The following is a 25,756-nucleotide window of genomic DNA, read 5'->3' on the forward strand; positions in this document are numbered from 1 at the left end:
AAGTAAAGGAAACACTCACAGGGGGCCCTGGTGCTTGCCTCTCTGGGAGTGAAAAACCAGTTCCTTGAGCAAATGCTGCAGCAGCCAAAATCCATTCCTTCCTTGAAGGAATGAAATGAAGGTGTCTTAAAGGTGCCTGGGTTGTACCAGGGAAGCCTTGCTGGGGGAGGGTTTTCTGGAGGTATATTATAAGATTCTTAGTGGAGAATCATCCCCTGCAGGCCCCCCTCAGAAGTGCTGGGGTTATGAGTTCCAGTGTGGCACTGCTATCTGCCTCAACTTCAGCTTGGTGTGCGATGGGAAAGAGGACTGTGCTGACGGCTCCGATGAAGGCGGCAGGTGCCACCTATCAGCATGCAGCCCAGGACAGTGTCCCCATACCTGCTACCCATCCCCAGCTGGGCCTGTGAGTTGCTTCAGCTACTGTTCTCAGGCAACCATAAAATTGGTCTAGGGAACCCTAAATTAGCACTTTCCCATTCATGCTGTTCCTCTTTGGGCATTCCTTTTTTTAAAGTCTTACATGGCGGGGCTGTCCTGACCATTCACTGATGTGCCTGAGTCTTTCCTGGCTCCTGGTGAATCCTGTCCAGCTTTTCTCTCATCTTGTGTTTCTGAAACTCTGCCACTCAGCCTACTTTTGTTCGAGCTCTGCTGATACTTGGGGTGAACATGAAATTTTGTTGATTAAGACTCAAACAGCCCCATGGGTTTATAGTTGAAGAACTGCAGCAGTTGCAAACAACTGCTATCATGAGTGTATGGAATCTTACCTGTCCTTAAGCAGAGAACTACCTTTTCTCTAGTTATTATTATTAGTTGGATGAGCACTATAGACTTGATTCTAAAGAAAACTGCTCTGATAGCTGGTCATGTGAGCATGTCTCTGTCAAGCATTTCACTTAAGTCTGCATGCCTTTTCTCTCACTGATTCTCTGTGATCTCACTCTTTCTGAATCTCGAAACCTTTGCCAACTCAGGACCCATGATGTAAGGGATATGGCAAGGTTGATAAAAGACAAAGGGATGCAACTATATTAAAGTGGATTGGTTCTGAAAATGGTTGGCAAACGGTTGCCAAAAGGGAATATATCACCATGTGCTCTTCATTACTGGTTGGCCCCCTTTCCCACCACTTCCGTAATGACTACCGTTCTGTCTTCAGAAAGTCTCAGTGTCTTCTCACACCCATCAGGTCTGTGTTTGTGAGCCAGGCTTTGAGCCGGAGAGCATTGGGGGGATCTGTGAGGATGTGGATGAGTGCCAGGGGTTTGGCGGTTGGCCCTGCAGTCACACCTGTGTCAATACCAAGGGCTCATACATCTGCACCTGTCATCCTGGCTACTCACTGGAGCCTGATGGTCATACCTGTAAGGCAACAGGTAAACTGGAAATGGAAATCCCTTCTAAAACCTGGGTCTCTAGCTTTAAATTCTTTAAACTTCTAGAACATTAATCCAAATCTCTCCTCCTTAGTTCTCTTGCTTGTTTATTTGTCCCTAATAAAAGTGTAGCATATCCCCAGAACCATCATTTTAGACCTTGTACTTTGCACTGAATGAGAGTCCAAAACTATCTACTAGTAAATTGTTACTATAACAAAACTATAACTCTGGCCTCTGTATCCATGGGTCAACCTTACCTGTCCTGTAAAGTATTTCTTTCCACATACCTGGCCCTGAAATATTTAGTTAGAAATGTGCAAATTTTTTCAGTTTAAGCTAACAATTCCTTATTTTCCTTAAGTACCTTTTATTTATAGTTATTATTTTTAAGTATTTCATGATGAGAACTCCTTTGATACAGGCTAGTTGGCATCTCAGATTTGGCACTGAGAGGCAGACTACTGTGTCCTTCAATTTCTGACTAGCACTGGGATTCACTTTTCAAACTCTTTCAGGGCCATATTGAAGGCAGTTCTTACTTCATAGGTACTGAACCAATCCTGCTTGTTGCAATTCAATTTAACTTATTTCTCTATGGATTGAGAAGCTTGAAAGAAGATATTCTGGCAACTATAGACAAGAACTTGATTATTTTCTCTGTTGACTATGACTTAGTAGATCAGAAAGTCTTTTGGACAGATTTCAATGCAGAAAGTATACATTGGATAAGTATGGACACAATGAAGAGAGGCACTGTGGTGAAAGGTAAGCTCCTCGGTAATGCAGTCATCCTACCCTTATAAATGCACATAGCAAAAACAAGAAAATGAATGGTCATTAACATTCCAAACATTAGTTTATAGTTTCCTCACTAAGAGGCCAAGACTTGCTAGCTGCTAAGGTGCTTTGGCAATTCAATAGACAAAGGGGTCTGCCAAGCTACCAGCCTTAGCTATCTCCTTAGCAAAAAGAGACCAAGATTTGGTAGCTAGAAGTCGCTGTTTGGAAAGATGCGTCATCATCTCAGTAGACAAAGGGTTTTGCCAAACTATCTGTAGCATTGCATTATTTTTAATGGTTATATTCCTCTACAATAGTACTTTGAACATTTTGCAGATGATTGCTATGTTGGAGGGGCAGTGGGAAAATGAATTAGCATGGCATACAGATCTACTACACATTCTAATTTACCACAAGTACATGTGTTGAATGATTTCTTCAGGGATAAAGTCAGACTGTATAGTGGTTGACTGGATTGGAAGGAATCTATACTGGACTGATGGGACAGCTGGTCAGATTTTGGCAATTCCACTGACTGCTGTTTGGAGAGGAAATGCCGAGTACACAATTGTCCTGGATGACGACTTGACACAACCCCAGGCTTTGGCTTTGGATCCTCTGAATGGGTGAGTTAGGTGTCTGAATGCCTGCTGAAGACCTTTGAGTTGACTGCTCTTTCATAGTTCTGCTTTGCTTCTTTCCCCTTAACATAGAATGAGTGAATAGAAAATGTACGGGGTTTTACTTTAGATTTTATGTTGATGTGGGTTGGTTACACACATGAGAATCTTAAAAACTTCTGAAAAAAGTTCTTCATTTTAGTAAAATGAGATGGATACATGAATTCACTTGGTGTCCATGTATACTTCCTTCTGCTAAAATAAACAAATTTAAAATCTACCTCTGGTGGACTTTAAAATGGTAGGTAAGGGGAGAGACTTGAACTAGGAGAATTATTTAATCTACAATAATGCAGATCTAAGTTAAGCTTGGATTATTCTATTAGAGTCTTTCCTCTCTGCAAAGGCAAGGAATTTAATGTTAACATTCCCATTCCTTTAATGGGATGGTGATATGTGTATGAAAATGCACAGGAAACCGAGGATGCAAAGGGAACGCCTATTGGGTCCCTCTTTCTTCTTTCTTACTCTTTGAAGACCTCCAACTAGAAATTTATCTGTGAGAAAATTAATAGTAAGTTTTGATATATCCAGTAGCCTACAGTCAAGAATGAGGTCTGAGGAATCCCTGTGCACATAGTACTAGCTTATTCCCTGGATGTTTTCCAGGCAAGAGACTAATGAACTTGCAGGCTTTTCATAACTGTTATGATAGAAACTTTACCCTCAAAAGATGATTGAACAATTACCATGTAAGTTCGAGGAAAACTGTCTTTTACTATTACACGATTACATTTAAAGAATAGACCTCTGGTGTGAATAATCTGTAATAATACAGAAGATCCTAATAAGATTACTGACATTGAGAAATGCGAAGAAAGGAGCTAAAGGTGTAGGGAAGATGGGATGGGTAGGGGAAGGGTAATAAGGGAAAAGAAAAAAATGTGAGATAATGAAAAGATGGAAATAAAATGTTTATAGATGGGGAGGGGAGGAGGTGGTGAAGGGAGGGCAGGGACAAGGGGAAAAAATGAGAACCAAGACTTGTCAGGTAGAGGTACAAGATCCCAACAATGATTGTAACTGTACTGTATGCCTAAAATGTACCAATAAACTCAATTAAAGCTGAAAAAAAAGAGAATAGACCTCATTAAAGTTGAGGAAAGAATAATTGGGCTGTGAGTATTTTAAGGAATGCACTCATATTCTGCAAGGCAATGCATTATATTAAAGTTGACTTTTATTCACATAGATTAATGTACTGGTCTGAGATTGGAGAAGAACCTCAAATAGAGAGAGCTGGAATGGATGGGAGCAACCGGAAAATACTCATTGATCAAGGTCTCGGACGGCCTACTAGCATAGCTCTCGATCAGTTAAGTTGGAAGATATTCTGGTCTGATGACAAATTTCATAGCATTGGTTCTGCCAACCTTGACGGTACTGGCATTAGTGTAAGTGTCCTTTAGACATGAGGCTTATTTAAAATGTCACACATCTTATATTGAACTTACCTCAGAAAGTTCACCTTTACTACTTTAGATGTTGCAGCTCACACAAATCAAGAATCCCTTTTCAGTCACTGTGTTTGAAGATGAAGTCTTCTGGTCTGAGATGAAGACAAGAACGGTACAGCGTGTTCAGAAGATAACAGGGAAGAGCCAGGCTGTCCTCATCAAGCGTTCTGGGCAGCCCTATGGACTCAAGGTGTCCAATGTGCTCTTTGAAATATCTCCCTAGTTCTCCCTGCAAAGCGTGTGCACGCGTATGTGTGACCTGCCTAAATGTCAACTTTATGTCTATCTATACGTTTAAAACAGCAACATTTGAGCTGGGGATATAGTTCAGTAGTAGAGAGTATGCTCTCCATGCACAAGGACCTGGGCTCAGTCTCTATTACTATAAAAAGAAAGGAAAATGTACATGTCCTGTTTTCAAGAATAGATAGTGGCATCTAGCTATTTCCTTCCAGATAATGCACGAAGTGCTACAGCCCAAGTCTTTGAATCCTTGCCTGGACACTGGATGTTCTCACTTGTGCCTTCTGAGGCCCCGATCCAAGGGAAGCTGCCATTGCCCAGTTGGCTATTTGCTTGCAGATGATGGCCTCAGCTGTGTACCACTCCAGGAGTCTGCGTTCATCTTCCTCATACTGCCCACAGTTATTACACAGGTACTGACCTGAAGCTTCCCTCGTGTGCTCATGCTTGCTCTGTGTTCCATATCAGACTTTGGATATTTGAATTCTCCACATACATTTATAGCTGGTAAATTGCCCTTTTCCTTAAAATATTCTTCAAATACTCTTACATTTTAGTATTGACTATGGGCTGGGTGCTATCACGATCAAAAATAAAATATCTCGGCCATAATAAAAAGACTGATATGACCCAAGTAAAGTTTTTTTTTTTCTGACAGTAAGTAAATGAAGATCCCCATCTACTTAAATTTCCCTAAGAAATGATAAGTACACCAGAGCACAGTCAAGTTAGGAATCAGAGAGTGAAATTTTGTTTAGTGTCTAGGTTGTAGCTAATGACTCAGGATAGTACCTTCAAATTCAAGCAGTTCCCCTGGGTTCAAGCCTGAGGAAGGACATTTTGGGAAAAGATTTGTCTAAATTGCAGGTGAATAAAGAGTATAAACAAGTAAATCACTCATTACTTCTACCATCCAGAGAACCTGCCAACTGTGGTGTTTTAAAAATGACAAAATAGATTTTGAGGTGGGAGACTAGCTTCAGTTTCAGTGAGATATTAATTAGCTGTGTCTCATTTAAAGAGGAGGACTTTTAACAGAAAAGCAAGTCTTCAAAATACGGATTCTAGAAATTTTCAGTGCTTGAAGCTCTAGGGAGGGAAGAAAATAACTGATCTCTGATTTTAGAAGATAAAAGTACTAAAAATTTGAACTTAAAAGTGGTCTCATTAACCCAGAATTAAAATATGAAATTAGATGAGATTCAACCAATTCCACCCATCTACCTAAAATTTTTTTTTCTGTAGATCTATCTGAAAAATCTCAAAGCTTTGCCAGGACAAGCAACTTTGCCAGAACATAGAATACTTCCCTTTACCAGTGTGAACCAGCTTGCCTCAGTGGATTATCTTGTGCAGGAAAAGGCCTTGTACCTTTCTGAGTTGAATAATGGTGATATCAGGCTACTGAGGCTTAAAGAATCTGGGACACTTTCTTGGAGGAAGCTCATATCTGTGGAAGGGTCTGTGATTGACCTCGCTGTGGACTGGCTCAGTGGAAACATATATTGGATTGACAGTGAGAATCCCCAGATTAATGTAGCTTCCTCAAAAGGCCAATATCCCATTGTCTTGCTTCGAGAAAATCTTTCCCATCCAGCCTCTGTTGTTCTGCACCCGCCTGCTGCAGCCATGTGCTTCGTGGACCTCGGTCCCTGGGATGATGGCAGTCATGGGTCCAGCATCGAATGTGCCACTATGGATGGCAGTGGGAGAAAAATATTATGGCAGAAGTCCCAGGTGCCAGTGGGCCTGGCCTTTGCAGATTCAGGGACTCGACTGTACTGGGCTGATTCTGGTGAGCTGCTGTTATCCACATTCTAAACATGAACCTGAGAGACCTTGAGCCAAAGTGAAATAGTGAAGTAGTGCACTCTGGTCTTCAGCAGTAACAGCAAATAGATTTTTAGGCCCATGTTTACATCTTCTGCCAATATATTTCGCACAGAGTAGCATGTTATGACCCACAGAGTCATGCAGTCTCCCCTTCGTAAAGAAATATAATTGAGAACAAAATAAATATGCATGAACAAATCTTTGTAAATTTGTGTTAGAGAAGGGAGAATGAAGCCGAACTGCCTTCGAGAATGAGTGGCGATAGTGACCTCTTGGAGGTAAAGCAGGACTAGACATAAAGAGCTATAGATGTTTGGAATAGATGAAATTAACTGAACCTCTCTTCCTAGGGCGAGGACTCATAGAAAGCATTCAGCAAGATGGCTCCAGACACAGAGTAGACCGCAGAGGAATTTGGGGCCTTAACCTCTTTACATGTGGTCAAGGCATGATGTTCTGGACAACAGTTGATGATAGTATGTCTTGATTCTATATCTGATTGTGTTTGCAATCTGAATTTACTCCTTATAACCCAAAGAGGATCTGCTTCTGCTTAGGAACCTGTCTTTGGAAGTGGCTTTCGCTGGAAGTATAACTAGCAACTTCCCTAACTCGAAAAAGAATGTATAACAATGATTCCTTGATTTATTTGTTTATTCTTTTTTTTTTTTTTTTTTTTTACTAAGTTTATTGGTACATTTAAATCAAACAGCACATTTATCGTTGGGATCTTGTACCTTTACATAATATATCTTGATTCATGTTTTTTCTCATACCCCTGCCCTCCCTCCACCCCCTTCACCCTCCCCTATTTACAAAGACTTTGTTTCCATTTTTTCCTTTTTTCACATTTTTCTTTTCCCTTATTTCCTTTCTCCTCCCCTTCCCACTTCCCCTTTAGCCATTTTCTTCCTATTTCACACTCTCAATTATACCATTTGAACCTTATTTACACTATTACTTTTTCACACCAGGGAAACTATTCGGTATTTGTGTGTCCTATTTATTTCACTTAAGAGTATAGTCTCAATGTGTATCCATTTTGATATAAATGTTTCTAGTTTCTCGTTCTTTATGGCTGAGTAGTACTCCCTTTTATAGAAAAACCACATTTTCTTTATCCAGTCTCCAGCTGAGGGACATTTGGGTTGTTTCCAAGTTTTAGCTATTACAAACTGTGCTGCTATAAACATGGGTGTGCATATATTATTGTGGTATAATTCTTTGCATTCTTTTGGAAAGATACCCAGCACAGGGATAGCTGGGTCAAATGGAAACTTTAATGCTAATTCTTTTAGGTATCTCCATATTGATTTTCACAGTGGTTGCACCAGTCCTAACTCCCACCAACAATGGAGAAGGTTTCCTTTCTCCCCACAACCGTGCCAACATTTGTTATTGGTTGATTTCTTGATAGCACCCATTCTTTATGGGGTGAGGTGGAATCTCAGAGTTGTTTTCATCTGCATCTCTCAGATAACCAGTGATGTTCAACATTTTTTCATATATTTATTTGCTGCTTTTACTTCTTTGACAATTGTCTGTTCATTTCATATGATCATTTTTGAATTGGGTCTTTGTATTTGGGGGTTCTGATCTTTTTTTTGAGTTCTTTATATATTCTAGATAGTATTCCTTTGAGGAGTAGCTGGTAAAATTTTTTTCCCACATTGTAGGTTGTCTCTTAGCTCTTTTGGTGATTTCTCTTGCATTGAAAAATTTTTTAACACAATGAGATCCCAGTTGGCAATTCTTTGTGCAAGTTCTCATGCTGCTGAGGATTTGTTCGTAAAGTCCTCTATGCCAATGTCTTCAAGAGTTCTACATAATTTACTTTCTAGTAAGTTTAGTATTTCTGCTTTAATATTTAGATCTTTAATCCACGTGGAATTTAGTTTAGTGCATGGTGAAAGATAGGATCTAGTTTTAATCTTTGGCAGGTTGAAAGACAATTTTTCCAACGCTATTAATTAAAGAGGCCTTCTTTCCTCCAGTGAGGATGGTTAGCTCCTTTGTCAAGGATGAGGTAGGAGAGTATGTTGGGTGGTGTTTCTGCATCTTCTAATCTATTACATTGATCCTTGGGTCTGTTTATTTGCCAGTACTGTGCTGTTTTTAGCACAGTGGCTTTGTAGTATAGTTTCAAGTTGGGACTTACGAAATGCCCTGCCATGTCTCTGTTGCCTAGAATGGTTTTTTATATTCTAGGCCTCTTTTGATTCCAAATGAATTTTTGGGTTGTTTTCTCAAGTTCTGTGAAATATAATATTGGGATTTCAATCAGGATTGCATTGAATCTGTATAGCAGTTTTGGAAATATGGCTATTTTCACTGTGTTGATTCTTCCCAGGAACAAGGGATGTCTTTCCAGCTTCTTATATCCTCTTCTATCTCTTTCTTCAGAGTGCTGTAAATTTCAGTGTAGAGTCTTTGTCTCCTTCATTAGATTGATTCCTAGACATTTCATTTTTTTGGATGTTATTGTGAAAGGAATTATTTCCCTAATTTCTCTCTCAGTGAATCTGTTATTTGTGTGCAAGAAGACTATTGATTTTTGAGTGTTGACTTTATATCCAGCTACTCTACTGAACCTGTTCAATTAAGTCTAGAAGTCTTTTGGCAGAGTTTTTTTTGGGGGTCTTCTATGCAGAGGGTCATTTCATCAGCAAATAGGGATTTCTTCTTTTCCTATCTTCTTCCTTAACTTCTTCCTTTCCTATCTTTATTCCTTTTATTTCTTTCTCTTGTCTAATTGCTGTGGCTAATGTTTCTAGAACTATATTGAACAGTAGTGGTGATAGTGGACATCCTTGTCTTGTTCCTGATTTTAGCATGAAGGTTTTCAGTTTTTGACCATTTAGAATGATATTGGCTTTTGGTCTTTCATAAATAGCCTTTACCTGGTTGAGAGAAAGACTATTCCAATTTTCTGTAGGGTTTTTATCATGAATGGTGTTGAATTTTTTCAAATGCTTTTTCTGCATCTATTGAGATGATCATATGGTTTTTGTCCTTGACTCTGTAAATATAGTGTATTACATTTATTGATTTATGTATGCTGAACCATTGTAGCATCCCTGGGATAAATCTAACATGGTCAGGGTGTGTGATCTTCTTGATGATCTTCTGTATTTTATTAGCTAGTATCTTATTGAGGATTTTTGCATCTATGTTCATTAGGGAGATTGGTCTGTAGTTCTCTTTTTTGATTGGGGAATGAATTGGGGAGTATTGTTTCCCTTTTAATTTCATTGAAGAGTTTAAAGCTTATTATTATTATTATATTATTATTTTTTACCAGAGATCAAACTCAGGACCTTGCACTTGTGAGGCAATCATCATTATTATTCTTTCTGTGTTTATTCATTTTTTAAAATCTCTGGCTTTCATATGAGGCTCTCTGCTTTTAAAGAGAAGATGATTACATTAGCTTTCTGTTAGTGTCATAGTGTGCTTGTAATAGTTAAATTATAAGGAAGAAGAGTTTATTTTGGTCCATGGTTTCGTAGATGTCAATGCATGGTTGCTAAAGTCCTGTTGCCTTCGGGCCTGGTGAGACAGACAGTACACCATGGTGGGGACATGTGGCAAAGGAAGTTGCTCATTCATGGCAACCAGGAAGCAAAAAGAAAGGAAGAAGAGAGGCCAAGGCTTCACATTCTAAATGTTCCAGTAAGCTGAAGACTAAGCCTTCAACACACAGGCCTTTGAGGAATATTTATCCAAGCTATTGTAATGGTATAGTACAGAGTGTACTAGGCCAGGGATGGTATTGGAACTCAGTGGTATACCTGCTCTGTCAGTTTGTAGCTGAAACAGCTTACCTATAAAGTGAAACAGTGCCTATCTTAGTTAAGTAAATACACATGAGATTACTAGTTGAATTATAGCATATCCACTATGGCACTCCTGACATTTCAAAAGGATTGTCCTAAGTGATACTCTTCTAATATATTATTATGTATATACTAGATTTCTATGTATAAATTTCTGACCACATTCAGACTTGATAAAACTAGAAAATAATACTTAAAGTACACGTCTCTTTATATTTTCAAATGCCAGTCTACTGGCCAGTTTGGCCACATCAGAATTGCAGGAACAAGTTTTCAGATCGTACTCCTGAAATGTTAATATGCTAGGTATATGGTTAAACCTTTGCCTTCTATTCTAAGATGCACTGATAACTCTTGTTGCAGATAAGCTCTTTCCAAAAATATTGTACTAGAATATTATTTAAAAGGATTACTCACTCATTGCATGAACTGCATGTAGGTGGCATATTATCTTTTTCTGTTTGAGCATAAGAGAATATTTTGGACATAGCTTATTAACATATGATTTTATTTATAGTAAAGTATATAGTAGTTTTTATTTCTTTTGCAATTTCTCATCAAATACAAGATTTAGAAAACTATAGGTATACCTATTGTATAAAATTCTAGTTATTCATCTAGAATATAGATAGATAAGTAAAATATTCATCTTGAGCAATGTTCTCTCCTCAGGGAGTTTCTTTAAGATAAAATTTTGCTTTTGTTAATGATTATACATTGGCTTTTCTTTTAGCCCAAATCACTAAAGTATGGTACAGCCAAAAAGGAGTTTCAGAAAACTGGTGGTTCCAAGTAGACCAGAAGATTGTGGACTTAAAAGTGTATAGTACAGTTAATCAACAAGGTAAGTGAAGTTACAGTGGTTATGTGAACACAAAAGTCTACTGAATTTGTGCATGGAGGATGTTATGATTTGGATCTGAACTGGTCCCCCAAAGCTCATGTGTTGAAGACTTGGCCCCTGATGCAGCAGTGGTCACAGGAGGGACTTTTGGGAGGTGACTGGATCATAACGGCTCTAACCTCATCAGTTGATTAACCCATTGATGGAGTCACAGTGTGTTGGCATTATTGGAAGGTGGTGGCATTATTGGAAACTTTAGGATGTGGGGCACACTTGGTGGAAGTAGGTCACTGGTGTGTTCCTGGAAGGGAACATTTTGTCCTTGTCCTTTCTTTGTCCTTGTTTTCTCTCTCTCTCTCTCTCTCTCTCTCTCTCTCTCTCTCTCTGTCTCTCTCCCTTTCCACTTCTCTCCCCCCACCCCATCCTGTCCTCCACAATGTGAGCTGCTTTGTTCTATCACATGTGCCCCACCATGATGTTCTAACTTACTATAGTCCCAGAAGCAACAGAGCCAAGAGACCATGGACTGAAACCTCTGAAACCAGAAGCCAAAAAAATTTTTTTCTCTTCTAAGCTGTTTCTCTGAGGAATTTTATCACAGTGATTGAAAACTGACTAACATAGAAGGGACACACTACTATGCAATGTTGTCTGGAAATATCTTTGCTTTTCTCGTTAATTACATTAAAACATTTCTTTGGCAAATTACTATAGATATACACAACCCTCTTGTCTTTATGCAGTTATATGTAATTTGGTTTAGGTACATAACCAGTCTTATTATTTATTTAGCAGGTATCTGGCTAGAGGTTGGTAGAATTGGTGTGTTAGCTCTCTCTTAATGTAATGAATACTTGAGATAATCAATTTATAAAGTGTACAGGTTTATTTTGGCTCACATTTTTAGAGATTTCAGTCTGCAATAAATTGCCCCATTGCATTTGAGCTTAGGCAAGGCAATACATCATGGGAGGAGCATGTGGTAGAGCAAAACTACTCACATGGCTCATGATTAGGAAGCGAAAGAAAAAGAGGAAGAGACTGGGGTTCCATAATCCTCTGAAAGGGCATGTCCCCAGTGACCTAAGGATATCCCATCAGGCCTTGCTTCTTAAAAATTCCATCTATTGTGTAACATTGAGGAGCAGGCTTCTACCACATGGATCTTTGGGGGATAGTTATGATCCAATCTGTAGCACTTGGATTCTGTTTTCAGATTTATTATTATATACTGAGTTACAACAACAACAGTTCAATTGCAATAACACTTTAGCTCCAAAGTAGAGCTAGTCTGATTTGTAATTATTGCCATTTTCATCTACCTTTGATGTTAACTGATTCTTGCATATGAACTTGAGGATGCTCAGATTTTTTTCCCCACAGACATATTTATCATGTCTGAATATTTCAGGAGGGCAATGATAGGCTAAATACGGTAACAATAGTTGAAATTTGTTAATGCCTGCTCTATGAACTCAATTCATCACTCACACATACCATTCTGTACAATAAATAAATATATTAGCATTAAGAGACTACTTCTTCCTTGTTTTATTTCTGAAAGCTAAACCTCGTGAAATGGTGTTAGTCATGCTTAGTCTCCTGTAGTCTTCGCCTTGTGAGCAGAACTTTTTATAATTCTTCAGACTGATAAATGGTCATATACATGATCTGTTGCTTAGTTCTTAGAGTTAGAAGGAGGCTTCTTGTCACTTTATTATTGGTTTTATGTGTATCACATATACACGACAACTCCTGGAATATGTCACAAGGTAAAACCTCACTAGAGATTAAAGCTCAAGATAGAAACCTTGGAGGATGATGCTAAGCTATAAATGGCTGACTTAATCAGTTCCTCAAAGGGATAATGAACACCACACATTCCATATTTTCAAATAAAAAGATTTATTTCCAAGATCTTTCTAGTTCTGATAGCAGGTGCTTGATGTAAACACAATTCGTAATAAACTCTTGATTAGTGAGAGGTCCCCTCAATTTTTCTTAAGCCATCCTAAACTTCTAAAGCCATACTACCTATAAAGAATAATCTCTAATTATTCAGAACCTACTTGATTAAAAGGAATTAAAGTGAAGAGCTATCTAACTTGGGGAAGAAAATCTGTGTCCTCTAATTATGATATTGTGTTTGAAAAAATGTGCAAATGACTCTTCTGAACCTAATTTAATTCCTTATTTTTCTGGGGTGGGGATGGGGATCTACAGGTAATAATAGTTGCTCAAAAGACAATGGAGGATGTAGCCACATCTGTTTACCAAACCCCAAGGGTCAGACTTGCAGGTGTCCCAGTGGGTACTACTTGGCTGATGCAAAGAAATGTATTGAAGCTGTCCAGTGCTCTGTGCCATCGCAGTCTTGTAAGGATGGTGAGAAATGCATTTCCATGGATCGAGTTTGTGATGGTCACAGTGACTGTCCTGATGGATCTGATGAGATGGATTGTAAGTAACGTATACCGCAGCAAGCACATGGAGGACTGTGCTGCATGTTGTCTGAAATGGCACTCAGTTAAGCCAGACTTGATTCAGTTTATATGGACACTGTAACAGCTGTGGGGATGGAGGTTGGGCAAACTATTTGACCTGTTCTGCTTCCCCCTTTTTAAAGTGGAAGCAGCGCTTTCTAACTCATAGTTGATAATGAACACATGAGAAGTTGTCTAGAGCTGTCATGCTAGAATGCAATACTGACGTGTTAGGACTTAAAACTAGGTATAGATGATTGTAAGTACCAGGCCAGATAGTGCCTGCATGGAAAGGGAGTGTGTGGCCAGCCAGCTGAGTGTCTATGATACCTAAGTCAGCTGTAACCATCTTCCAATTCTATAGCTATTGCTAAAGTAGTTTCCAAGTCTCATAAGCTATAGAACTGACTGAAAGTGGTCACGATCAGTGAAGAAAAAATTTGAAAAAGGGAAATTACAGGGCAGATTTTTCATTAAATTCTAAATTTTAATTCACTTAATTTTAAAACCTAGCTAAGAGATCAGTTATTACCCCTACTCACTTCATCCTATATAGGAAAGAAAATGAATTTTGATCCCAGAGTTGATTCTGATATCTAGCTAATGAAGAGGGTTTTTTGAAATCCTTTGTTGTGGAAAGGAAAAGAAAGGGGATGGTATCAGCAAGAAAAAATGACATTTGTTACTTTTGCTCTCTGGCATGACATTAGGGCCTGATGGAGGAAATTTGCTCAACTCAATGCAGCCAGGTGGCAGAGAGCAAAGGGAGGAATTAGGGACAAGAATGCACCCTTCCAGGTCACACCCTCAGTGATCCACCTCTGTAATCAGGCCCCACCTCCTAACAGCACAGGAACTCATCAATCCACTAATCCACTGGCTAGTATGATGCCCCATGATCCAGGCACCTTCCTAAAACTCCAGCTATGAACACAGGAGACTTTTGGGGGGCATTTTAGATCCAAAGTGTAACACCAACTTAAATCAGAGGCAAGAAGCTGTTTTATTGCTAATAACATTTTCCCACTCAGTAGTATCTTTAATGTTCTCATGAGGAATAATACTTATGCCAACAATAATGAAAAGAATGGGGCAATACCTTAATCCAAACTTAGTTTGTGAATTTATCTTCGGTTGGAAGCACTTGTTGTCTACACTTTGACTTATGTATATACCTTCTACCACTTTCACCAAATCTGCTTTTATATCTGTAACTGGTAGATTTCACTAAATCTACAGGTAGTTTAGCCTCACAACATTAAAAAAAAAATTACAGACAAACCTACTTATACCTGAAAAATCTTTGTAGTACAAATATTTATTTTGATCTACCACATCAATCCTTACAGAACAAAGAAACTTCCCTTGTAAATTATAGGATGTGTCTTGACTAAAACTTCACATGACATTGTTTAGAAGTAGAATGATATGATAAATAGGATACAGTGGTCCTGAACCAAATATTTTAAATGCCTTATGAAGATTTTAATGCTTTAAGATTTCTTGTTCCTTTGATATGGCTCTTAACTGACGGGCGTGTGTGTGTGTGTGTGTGTGTGTGTGTGCGCGCCTATACAGGTAAAACACGTTCAACAGCAGCACCTAAAAGACCAGAGGCTCGAAAGAGTTTGGCTCCAGAAGCAACCCACACTCTCCAGACTACCACGTCCACACTTGGATACTCAGGTCGCAAAGGAATGAGATATCCTGTCAGAAAAACACTAACCACTCAGATGCCTGATGGACAGAGCATAATGCCTTATGAAGATTTTAATGCTTTAAGATTTCTTGTTCCTTTGATATGGCTCTTAACTGACAGGCGTGTGTGTGTGTGTGTGTGTGTGTGTGTGTGTGTGTGCGCCTATACAGGTAAAACACGTTCAACAGCAGCACCTAAAAGACCAGAAGCTCGAAAGAGTTTGGCTCCAGAAGCAACCCACACTCTCCAGACTACCACGACCACACTTGGATACTCAGGTCGCAAAGGAATGAGATACCCTGTCAGAAAAACACTAACCACTCAGATGCCTGATGGACAGAGCGAGATCCCAGAGGTCAAGGGAAGACGAGAGCATTTTCACCCTAAGGACCCACAGATGACAAAACACATGCCCTGCACAAGTGCTTTCTGTAACGGGAGGGGAATTTGTGCAGTGGAAGGAGAGCTGAGAAAATGCAGCTGTCTGACAGAGCACGGCAGAGAGTTCTGTGAGGAGGCACAGCTCTCTGTCTCTGGCTTCATAGCCCTCAGCATAACCCTGGGTTTCTCAGTGGTTCTGGTAGCTCTGGGAACACTTACATATTTCAGAAGAGTACATGAATTAAAAAGGTGAGGGGCTATTAATGCCTTCATGAAATCCATGTTCCAAAGAAGGCTTATAAAATAAGATTAATAGGATTGATGGTATAAATCATCAATTGCTAATGTCTATAAATTTGTCTTCTGAGGAAGAATCTAGGTAACGGTGTAGACCTGCCTGTTACATTACCTGGAAAAATAACAATTGGGACCATGTTTTTGAGTGAGACCTGAGATAATCCCATGTGATGCAGGAAGCTTATGGAAGTAAAATGGATTGCAGTGGCTGTCAGTGATAACATCTCCAGAATGAAACCAGCAGGTTCCCTTTCAATAAGGCAGCAAGATTAGTTCCAGTGATTGGAGGGAAATGTGTTCTGAGGTATATTAGTTGGCTAGGAATTCCATAATACAGTAGCAAATACTGGGTGCCATAGACAACAGAAAGCATTTCCTCACAGTTCTGAAACTAGAAACCCGAGATCAAGGTATCAGAAGATTAGCTTCTTCTGTGGGTCATTTCTTGGCTTGTAGATTGCTAATATCTCCTTATATCCCCCCCACTCTGTGTGTGTGTGTGTGTCCTAATCTTTTCTTATAAAGAAGTCAGTTATATTGGATTAGAATTCTTGGGTTTTTTTTTTTTAACTTCATTACCACCTCAAAGACTCTGAGTTCTGTGGGATTAGCACTTCAGCATATAGATTTAGGGCACTAAAGGAGGTTACAACTTAATCCATAAGTGGAGGTAAAAGAAACTCAGGAATAAATTTTAAAAAGACATCAAGTTTTGTTCATGAGCAAGAAAGACATTAAAGAAACAAGAATAGCAAAATGATGCTTCTGACAAACTAGGCTACACACTAAAATTTGACTGAAGAAACGGTATATTGAGAAAGGACATTAAGTAGACTACGAATGAAAAAAATAGAGATTATTAAAACTTTAAAAACTGTCTCTGTCCTGCCTTCACAAACTAATGAAAAGGCCAGGAGAATTAGCATATCTTCTTCCAAGGTAATGATAGTTGTAGCTGACTAGATAACATTGAGATGAAGTGAGAAGTTACCCTTTGGCTTCTTGTTACCATCTTGGGTCTTTCTGCTACATTCACCTGCTTTCTTAATTCACTGGTGTTCAGCTGCCACTTAGCTGTCCTTGAATTTAGTTTTCATTGACTCCAATAATTTGTTTTCCCTTAGTGAAGAAAAGATACCATTTTGGAAGTTAAATCAATCTCTCCTAACAAATAATTGATCAAGTGTTGCCCATTCTAGATTGTTTTGCATTGTTAAAAAGAAAATTTTAAATGGGGCATAGTTTCTATTACAATATAGAGGACAAGCTGTCCACTTCTAAATTATACCACAGACTAAGATTCTGGCTCAGAGAACAACTCTTCTGACTTTGTTTCTTTGATTCTAGAACATCTTCAAGGAATTCGGCTTGCGATAAAGAAAATAACCAAGAGGAGGAAAATCTAATGAATAGTGAAATTTTTGTCAATGAAGCCTATGATGAGCAGGTATGTTGAGGAACCCCAGGAAGTCTCTCTGAAGAAAGTGGATTGGGAGACGTAAGAATAACCTTGCTGAACAATCCCAGCTGGGTCAAAGTCACTGTTAACTTAAAGGGGGATTCTTGTTACTGTGAATGGGCATGTGAAACTATTGCTTAGTAACGTTTTTGTTTAGATTGTGGTTTTAAGAACTAATGTTGAACAAAAGGAAACATGTATGAAATAGTACCAAGAAATTTAATGTTTAGTGCACTTCCACAAGGGGCTTGGCTTTATTCTGGGGTAGGATGGGATGTTATTAGGATTACTCCTGAAACAGGTCTGCCTGTGTTCTCTGCTAACTTCTGCATAGTTCAGTAATCTCTGCATTTTTTATTGGTATATTTTAGGTATACAGTACAGTTACATTCATCACTGGGATCTTGTACCTTTACATGACAGGCCTTGGTTCTTATTTTTTCCCCATTCCCCTAGCCTCCCTTCCCCGCTCCACCCTTCCCTATTTACAAAGACTTTGTTTCCATTTTTTTCCTTTTCTCTTTTTCTCTCTTTTGTTTTAATGTAGTATAACTCCAACTCTCTCTTTTCCACAGGAATTGCTAACATCTTTACGGACAGACTGATCTTATAAAAAAGAAGCTAAAACACTCCAATAAAATGTTTATATATTTTATTGTGTACTGTTTAATCTTCTTTAATAGTTTGTGGTAAATGGTAATTACTTATTAACATAATTACTTTTTAAGTTGGAGGAGATCATCTTTTTTAATGGAATATCCATGAGTGCAGTTAGACAGAGTTCAGTTCAATCTCCACGCACCTTAGGCTATAACTCACCCACAAAAGCTGTCTACTCCCGGGGTTCCTGGCCCAGTCAGAAGTTATGGAGTGAAATCTTGGCTCTGACAATAACTTTGAGCTAGTTAATCCTCTGGTTTCTTCATTTTATCCATGGCAGTCCTCCCTGTGCCTCTTGGGATGAAAGCCAAGTTTCTGCAGAGTAGTGGATGTTTTGGTATTAATTTCCTACCATTCTCTCTCTCAGGTAGATTTTACTAAGTTAGTTGGTACTTCTTTTTGCTGAGAATTTATAAAAGGTGTTTTTCTTATGCTCCCATTTAGAAATTAGTAGCCCAGATGAATATACTTTATAGATACAGAGGCTCAGACACATGATTTGTCTAAAGCTTATTTTTTAAAAAAATGTATGTGGGTACCATAGCCAGCAACATCAAGTACTGAAATGCACCAGGGTTCACCTCACCCAATTCTTGCCTGCTTGGCTTAGTACACACAGATGCTTGCACGGCTAATGATTTGCTTGTCTGCTTGTCTTATTATTACTGTATTCAAACCAAATCAGAGACATTGACTCTGTGGTGGTAAACAGGGTAACAAAGCAGGCATATGGTCTAAAATTTCACAGTAACAACCTTGGATATATACCTAGTTCTAAATCTGTGTCCCCAGTACTAAAAAGTGGCATTATAAGAGCCTACATTATTAGGCCAATTGAGCATGAGTTGAAAATGCAAAAATGCCTGTACACTGCTTACCATAGTAACTGAATCAAATAATGAGTCTAAATTGTAATAAATTCATTTGGAAGATTTTTTTTTTTGCTTGAATTGTTTCTAGATTTTTCATGTACTTTAGTATTTTGCAGAATGAGTTTACAAGCATGGGGAGTCCTGGGCTTTATTACTGTGGGTAATAGATACAATAAACGGTGCTTTTCAAGAAAGTATGACAATTTTCAAGTGAAGATCAACTTGGAAAGAACAAATGTGAAGGGCACCACCTTTCCTGAAGAGGCTGAGCTGTGTGTCTGTGGCTGAGGACTAAGCAAACCTCAGGTTGCTTCAGTGGCTCGACTGTGTCTGAGTAAAACCTCAGCACCACCATACCCTACTCCCTTTCAAGTGTGGAGATATTCGGGTTCTCTTGCTACCTCGCCCAAGACCCAGCCTCATAGTCAGTTTTGCTCTTGACAAGTCTCCACCTCCCAATATACACAGAATGCATAAAATTACACAAAAGAATGAAGCTCAAAAGTATGTATGAAGGATGCCAGGTTTTCTGGACAGCGTGGACTTACTGCCTGGGTCTTCATCAGATTTTAATTAAACCTTCTTTTCCACCTGTCCAGGGCTTGTGTCTGCGCTTGCTCAGCTGGCTGCCACAGGCTCTGTGCTGGAAAGTTACTCTAAACCTATGTTTTTATTCTGCAAGTGCCATTTCTGGTTCAGGTCCCAGAAACACCTGCTATTTCCTCTTTGTGGGAAAAAGGGAACCAGCTGCATGTAGCCAAACCTCCTTGTATTTCATACATTACCCTTTTCCCTTATTTATACTTCTTCCTATCTCTATTTATACCTTTTCCTATCTTTGGTCTCCTATAACTATAAGTCAGAGTATTTTCACATCGAGATCTAGTTTAATCTATCCTATTATGCTTTTTCTATTAAAGAGTTTTAAAATATATTGAAAGCCTTTTTATCAAAAGACAATCTTATATATACTTGAGATTTGATATTTATTGATTTTTTAATCATGCCTTCTCTGTAAACTGGTTTTATTTATTTATTTATTTATTGGTTTCTTCAGACAGGATCTATGTAGTTCAGACTGCTCTGGAACTCACCATGTAGCCCAGGCTGGTCTCGAACTCACAGTGATCCTCCTGCCTCAGCTTCCCAAGTACTGGGATTACAGGCGTGCTCCACAATGCCAGGCTTCTAAACTGGTTTTAGTATGTCAACTTCATAACCTTTTGTAAGTTGTAGAAGTGGCTTATCCATTGTGACAATTTATAATTACATGTTAATTTCTTCATTTCTTTACATCTAATAGATAAAGCAGTAAGCCTGTGGTTGACGTAAAAACTGAATTTTTTTCTAGGAGCTCAATTTCTGCAGCATAGTAGTAGGTTTGAGTTTTCTTTTAGAAGAATAAGGAGCTTCAGAAATGTTCATTGGTGCATGCATTAGGCAACAGACCCCTACAAAATACTTGACCTTTTATGTCAGTTGCTAGCAATTAAGAGTTAAATTAAGAGCATTACATTTATTCTCTTTAGGAACCAAGTGGGGGAGAGGTCATGGACAGTGAGAGCAATTCACTAAGGCTCTACTATTTTAACCCCTGAGAGGCTCATGGAATTCAGACACAGGGAGAGATAGAATATGGAGTCGGCTGCTCTCAGACCAACTACTACTATCACGACAGGTCATCCCCTCTTCAGCCTCTCCTGATCAAAGTTCTTTCCTTTCTTCTCAGCCTCATCTAAGTCTTATCTGTCACCTTCAGAATATTAATGTTAGTGAGGCCCTTGGGTAATATCTAGGTCAGTCTTTCCAGTATTACACATGGGGAAACAGATCCAGGAGGAGTAAGGTCTACACCCAAGGCGTGAGTCACACGAGCAGTAGGACAATGTAGTGACCTTCGTTGGTCTCCCTGAGCCTAGGGGTGAGAAGCTCCTCTTTGGGAGCCACTGGCATGAGTGCTGCCCATGGTGGCAGGAAAGGAGTTGGCAGGGCCATTTACCACATAGGTGACAAAGGTGCTTGGTCCCTGTGAAAAGTGTGCACTACCCTTTCAGGCTCTCTTGCACGTAAGAGTCACACTGGTTTACACATGGGCTTCTGGCTCCACTACTTGCCAGTCTGTGTAACCTGAGGAGGCCGGTTGGACAAGAGCTATGGAGCGATACCTAAATCAGGTCTGAAGCGGTTCTCTCCATGGGCCCCACTGAAGAACCAAGGCCCCTAGTCAGCATTGTCACGCCTCAGAGCCTTGTCTGTGTTTCCCTGGATTTGAACGAGTTAAGCCTTGTTGTCATATTCTCAGTCCGGCTTAATAGTAGATGACTAGGAGGAGGCCATTTTAATGTGTGTAGGGAGGAGACAGAGACTGTGTGGAAAGGTTGATGGGGAAGTTGGGTAAGAATTTCAAATGTTTTATATATAGTCATAACTGAGTTATTTATTTTCCTTCCTTCTGACACAGGGAGAAAGAGCCATCTATAGTGACTTTGCCCTATGGTTTGGGGGTTAGTGGCCTTTGGTGACCTGTATTTTCTTTGTATGTGACAAGTTGAGTATAAGGATGCACTTGTGTACAGAAAAACTGTTTAGAAGTAGCTATTACAGGGTGGTATGAGGCTCAGTGGTAAAGTGCTTGACTAGCATGTACGAGGCCCTGGGCTCATTTCCAAAAGTAAAAGTAATTTGATTAATAATGGACATAAAAGTGGTGGTATTCATTCCAGTGCTAAAAATAAATGGAAATTATATCTTTACTTTTAATTTAGAGGTAAAACAAAAAAATGCAGCAAAAATTAAGCCATGTCTAAGTGATATGTTCAAATGTGACACCTCTAAGCTAATGTGGGCAGGAGGAAGTTTAGGATGTGGATATGTGTAGGAAAGTAACTAGGATTAGAAACTTAGACCTTTAAATCGTGCAGGAGGAAGTTTAGGATGTGGATATGTGTAGGAAAGTAACTAGGATTAGAAACTTAGACCTTGGCCAAATCATGAAAGTAACTGAAACTAAGAGTGGATGGTATATGAAGATCTTGAGATGTCATCTTTCCTTTAAAGGGGATGACAGAACTTTGTTTCAGGAGGGTCAGATTAGAGATATTAGGTGGGTGTGAGGGAGAGACTATGATTAGAAAAATTTCCAGCACTCCTGAGAGTGACAAGTCACGGAGATTCTGGTGTCTGATCTGTCTACTACATCATGGAGCTGTCTTTACCTTGGTCCTTGAGCAGCTACTCCTACATCAAATTGTTCATATTTGACCAGGTTCCCTTTTAAAGAAGCTATTGTCCTGATAAAGGGTAAATGACAGGATTTGCTACCACCTGCTTCTTTGTACTTACCACTATATTCTAGCATGAAGTAAAAGCAAAATATGTGGGGGAACTTGGAGAGTGCTGTTCCCTGTGCCTGGTGTGGTCCTCTTCCCCTTCTTACAGTCTGCTCAGATCTTTTTCTTCCATTCCTTGATGCTGGTTTACTAGTCTTCATCTATACATTACCTCTGAAGCTAGGGTGTGGCAGGGCGGGGCCTAAAATGGTCTTGTTTTCCATGGTAAACACAGACATGCTAGTGAAATGTCAGATGCCCAAACCCTTACTTGGTGAATGACCTAAGCGAGGAGCAGCAGGGTAGTTGCCAAAGAAGCCCGATAGCACCTCTCACAGCCTGAGAGGTAGATCAACAGCTCATCCCTTCTTAGGGTATGCAGCCAGAGGAAAGGAAATTGGCCAATATCTTTGGCTCCACTTTCTCAGGTCCCTGTCCTCTAGGCAAATCTGAGTCAGCTTGTAAAGATTTTATGCATTCTGTGAGAATACACATTTCCCATACTGGTTAAAGTGAGTTGTGATGGCTGCATGGGTGTGGAGGCCGGGCTACTCCACCTTAGTAGGTTCATTGCCAGGGGTAGTTGCTTGGCTACTCAGTACCACGTTTAGGATTCATTCTCACTCACACACAGCAGGACTCCTGTGACTCCCTCTCCTCCAGCATCCTGGCTATTGTTGGCATTTGTGGCAGAGAATGACTCTCAGACCCAGAACAGATCCCAGCCTCACACAGGAGTCTCTTTCCACACTGTCCTGAATATTTTTAGAAGAAAAAAGCAATCTATATTTCTTAAAGGAATTATATTTTTCTTGATAGGCAAAATAAGATCTTTAACTTTCACTGAGCACATCTTAATCATGACGGTGTTTTGCAGATAAGCCCTTGGAGAATAATTTTGGAGGGGAAAAAAGTAGAACGTATAAAACACCAGTTTTGTTTTTACCAAAATTTCTCTGGAAATATTTGAAACTGTGATGCTGGATAGAATCGGTACTTGCCAGAATCCCAGCATCTCTACATTGTTTGTTAAGTCCTGACTTCTCAGGCCCTTAGGTGAAAAGGTCAGCGATGCCTTCCATCTATTCTGTTCCCCACAGTAACTTACCAAACCCTCCACGAAGTGGCCCTCAATGCAAAGTCTGACTGTGAGCCACCAGATGGGGTTGCAGTTGAAGGGAGTCTCAGTGAAAGCCTTGCAACTCTAAGTGTGGTCCACAGATCTGGGCACTGGCAGACGCATTGACGGTATCTCAGGGGAGCCCCTTAAGAAAAAGTTTCAGGGCCTCTCGACCAGTGGTGGAGGCCCAGCTGTTTGTCACCATTAAAAGCTCTAAAAGGTTCCTTCCTCATCACTGCTCTGGACCTACAGTATCAGAATCTTCACTTGAAAAATACCACAAAGTGGCATACCCACACAAGTCAAGTCTCAAAATCAGGTGATTCTATTGCAAAGTGTTAAGAGTACGGATGTCTATTACCTTCCCAGTGTATGTACTGTTCAGTTAGCTCCATTGTAACTTTGTATTAGCAATGCTTACTGCACTGAGGGTTTCCACTTCTGAAGGGCAGGTTTTAAAGATGAGATTCAGCCAGTTAAAGGAACCACTTCAAATTAACCACTAGGAGTAAAAACCAGCCCTCCTGGCCAGGTAGTCTCTCTCAGGGAGCAGAGAGCCTACCTCTGATTTCAAACACCCTTGAAACAAGAGGAAAAGATTTCTACTCTCACCTCAGGTGAAAACCGGTGTTTCTAGTTTTTTCAACAATAGACTTGGCTTTGCAGAAAACAGCAGGATCCCGAAAACAAAGCAATCAGGGATTTAAGTGGGGCCTGCTGGCTTCTTTTCTTAATCTATTGGGTAATCTAATGCAAAGGTTTACAAAGATCTGAGTGCTAAATTTCATGAATATTGCCCAGGCAGATAGAAAATTGTTAGTAATGAATACTAAAACTCCAGAAGGTTGTGCTGGAGACAAAGACACTTTTGTGAGTAAATGAAATGGATTGTTTTAAATTTTTCTTTATAAATAAAAGATATATACATATAGACATATAGACATTAACCAAATGCCACTAAGAGGTTCTATTTTGTATAAAATAGTAAATCTATAGTCCTCTATATCCAGAGCAAGGAATCCAAGGAATAGGGCAATAAAATGTTAATGTCTTCATTCTCCTGGTTATTGGAAGATAAAAACTTTTGAATGACCTCACCTTTCACACCAAAATAAGTGATAAGAAAGATAAATCTTACTTATGTAGGATGAAGTAGATGAGTACTCCAGGTTACTGCATTCTGTGAGCGCCAAGAAAGTTGGTGGCATTTACATGGCTCTCAGTTTAGGAGCCTCCTTCAAACAGACAGAAATACACTGGCCTTTTGAGCCTGCATGAGAAAGGAGTATTAAAGCCGGAAAAATACAATAATTATATGATACAAGATACACTGATATTTTAAAACACTGTAGTTTCAAGGCATTAAAACACCTTTGAGCCTCTATTTGCTGATTTCAACTTTTCGCTGCTGTTACTGTCAATGTTCAACAGGATGAAGGCACTACCCTTTGTAATCTCCTTCAGCAAGAAAATAAGAAACGCCCGTTACTCTATGAGGACCGGATAACTGGAGAAGAAGAAGAAGAAGAAGGAAAAAGAAAAGCTGAACTAAACGTCCAAGGAAGGCCACAGGGAAGGAAGTTTGCCGTGGGGTCTTCCACCTCAGAGCCAGGAAGTTGCAGACTGCTCCGCAGCGCACAGATTTAAGGTGGGACAGGGCAGAAAGAGTTCCTGGTGCCCCTCAAACCCAGGCTGAGCTCAGAGCCTGTGTGGAGCACTCGGGGCTGGGCCAGGGCACCTACAGGTCAGAGTCGCAGGGCAGCGAGCTGTGGTAGGGCTGGGTGCTGCGTGAGGAGGCGCTGTGGGAGGCGGCCACCTTGTCCTGCTCCCCGTGGCTCAGGGCTCAGGCCAGTCCACGTAGACGGTGCTGATGCTACTGCGGCGCGGGCCGGCGGAGGGCGCCTTGCGGCAGCGGTGACACCGCTCCTCGCACCAGGGCGCAAAACTGAGCGCCAGGGAGAATCCGCCCAACAGCAGCAAGCAGCTGCCCAGGTAGCCCAGCACCAGGCTGTAACTAACCTGCAGCGTGACCGGGCTGGCGGCTCAGGCCAGTCCACGTAGACGGTGCTGATGCTACTGCGGCGCGGGCCGGCGGAGGGCGCCTTGCGGCAGCGGTGACACCGCTCCTCGCACCAGGGCGCAAAACTGAGCGCCAGGGAGAATCCGCCCAACAGCAGCAAGCAGCTGCCCAGGTAGCCCAGCACCAGGCTGTAACTAACCTGCAGCGTGACCGGGCTGGCCGGGCCGGGCAGGACCTCGCGATCCTCCAAGAAGTGGTTGTACCAGGAGACCGGGATGAGGCTGAAGAGGCCCGCGACGAAGAGTACGACGCCGGAGAGGCCGGCCAGCGCGAAGTGCGGTTCCTTCTGCCAGCAGCGCACGCCGAGGGCCGCCAGCA

At 40.3% G+C, this 25,756-nt stretch overlaps 2 protein-coding genes across 2 annotated transcripts in view; one reads left to right on the forward strand and one right to left on the reverse strand.

Annotated features, from left to right (window-relative positions):
• Nucleotides 1-18,204, forward strand: part of LOC104860973 (low-density lipoprotein receptor-related protein 2) — a 48,043-nt gene extending 29,839 nt beyond the window's left edge. Inside the window, exons 20-31 of the mRNA XM_033765390.1 lie at nt 222-406; nt 1,196-1,382; nt 1,932-2,150; nt 2,608-2,791; nt 4,038-4,239; nt 4,328-4,492; nt 4,758-4,958; nt 5,791-6,340; nt 6,729-6,854; nt 10,948-11,058; nt 17,266-17,365; nt 17,953-18,204. Of these exons, the coding sequence (XP_033621281.1) occupies nt 222-406; nt 1,196-1,382; nt 1,932-2,150; nt 2,608-2,791; nt 4,038-4,239; nt 4,328-4,492; nt 4,758-4,958; nt 5,791-6,340; nt 6,729-6,854; nt 10,948-11,058; nt 17,266-17,324 (2,189 nt within the window). The 3' untranslated portion in view covers nt 17,325-17,365; nt 17,953-18,204. The remainder of the gene's footprint in view (nt 1-221; nt 407-1,195; nt 1,383-1,931; nt 2,151-2,607; nt 2,792-4,037; nt 4,240-4,327; nt 4,493-4,757; nt 4,959-5,790; nt 6,341-6,728; nt 6,855-10,947; nt 11,059-17,265; nt 17,366-17,952) is intronic.
• Nucleotides 18,205-24,381: 6,177 nt separating this feature from the next.
• On the reverse strand, nt 24,382-25,754 carry Cldn23 (claudin 23; the record flags this gene model as incomplete). The annotated part of the gene is made up of 2 exons (XM_010622300.1): nt 24,382-25,193; nt 25,378-25,754. Coding segments are annotated over 2 exons (474 nt in total), but the record flags the coding sequence as incomplete, so codon positions are not given.
• Nucleotides 25,755-25,756: the final 2 nt, after the last annotated feature.

Source organism: Fukomys damarensis, unplaced genomic scaffold (genome assembly GCF_012274545.1).
Source record: "Fukomys damarensis isolate Sample0158 unplaced genomic scaffold, DMR_v1.0_HiC HiC_scaffold_18, whole genome shotgun sequence".
Taxonomy (NCBI): Eukaryota; Metazoa; Chordata; class Mammalia; order Rodentia; family Bathyergidae; genus Fukomys; species Fukomys damarensis.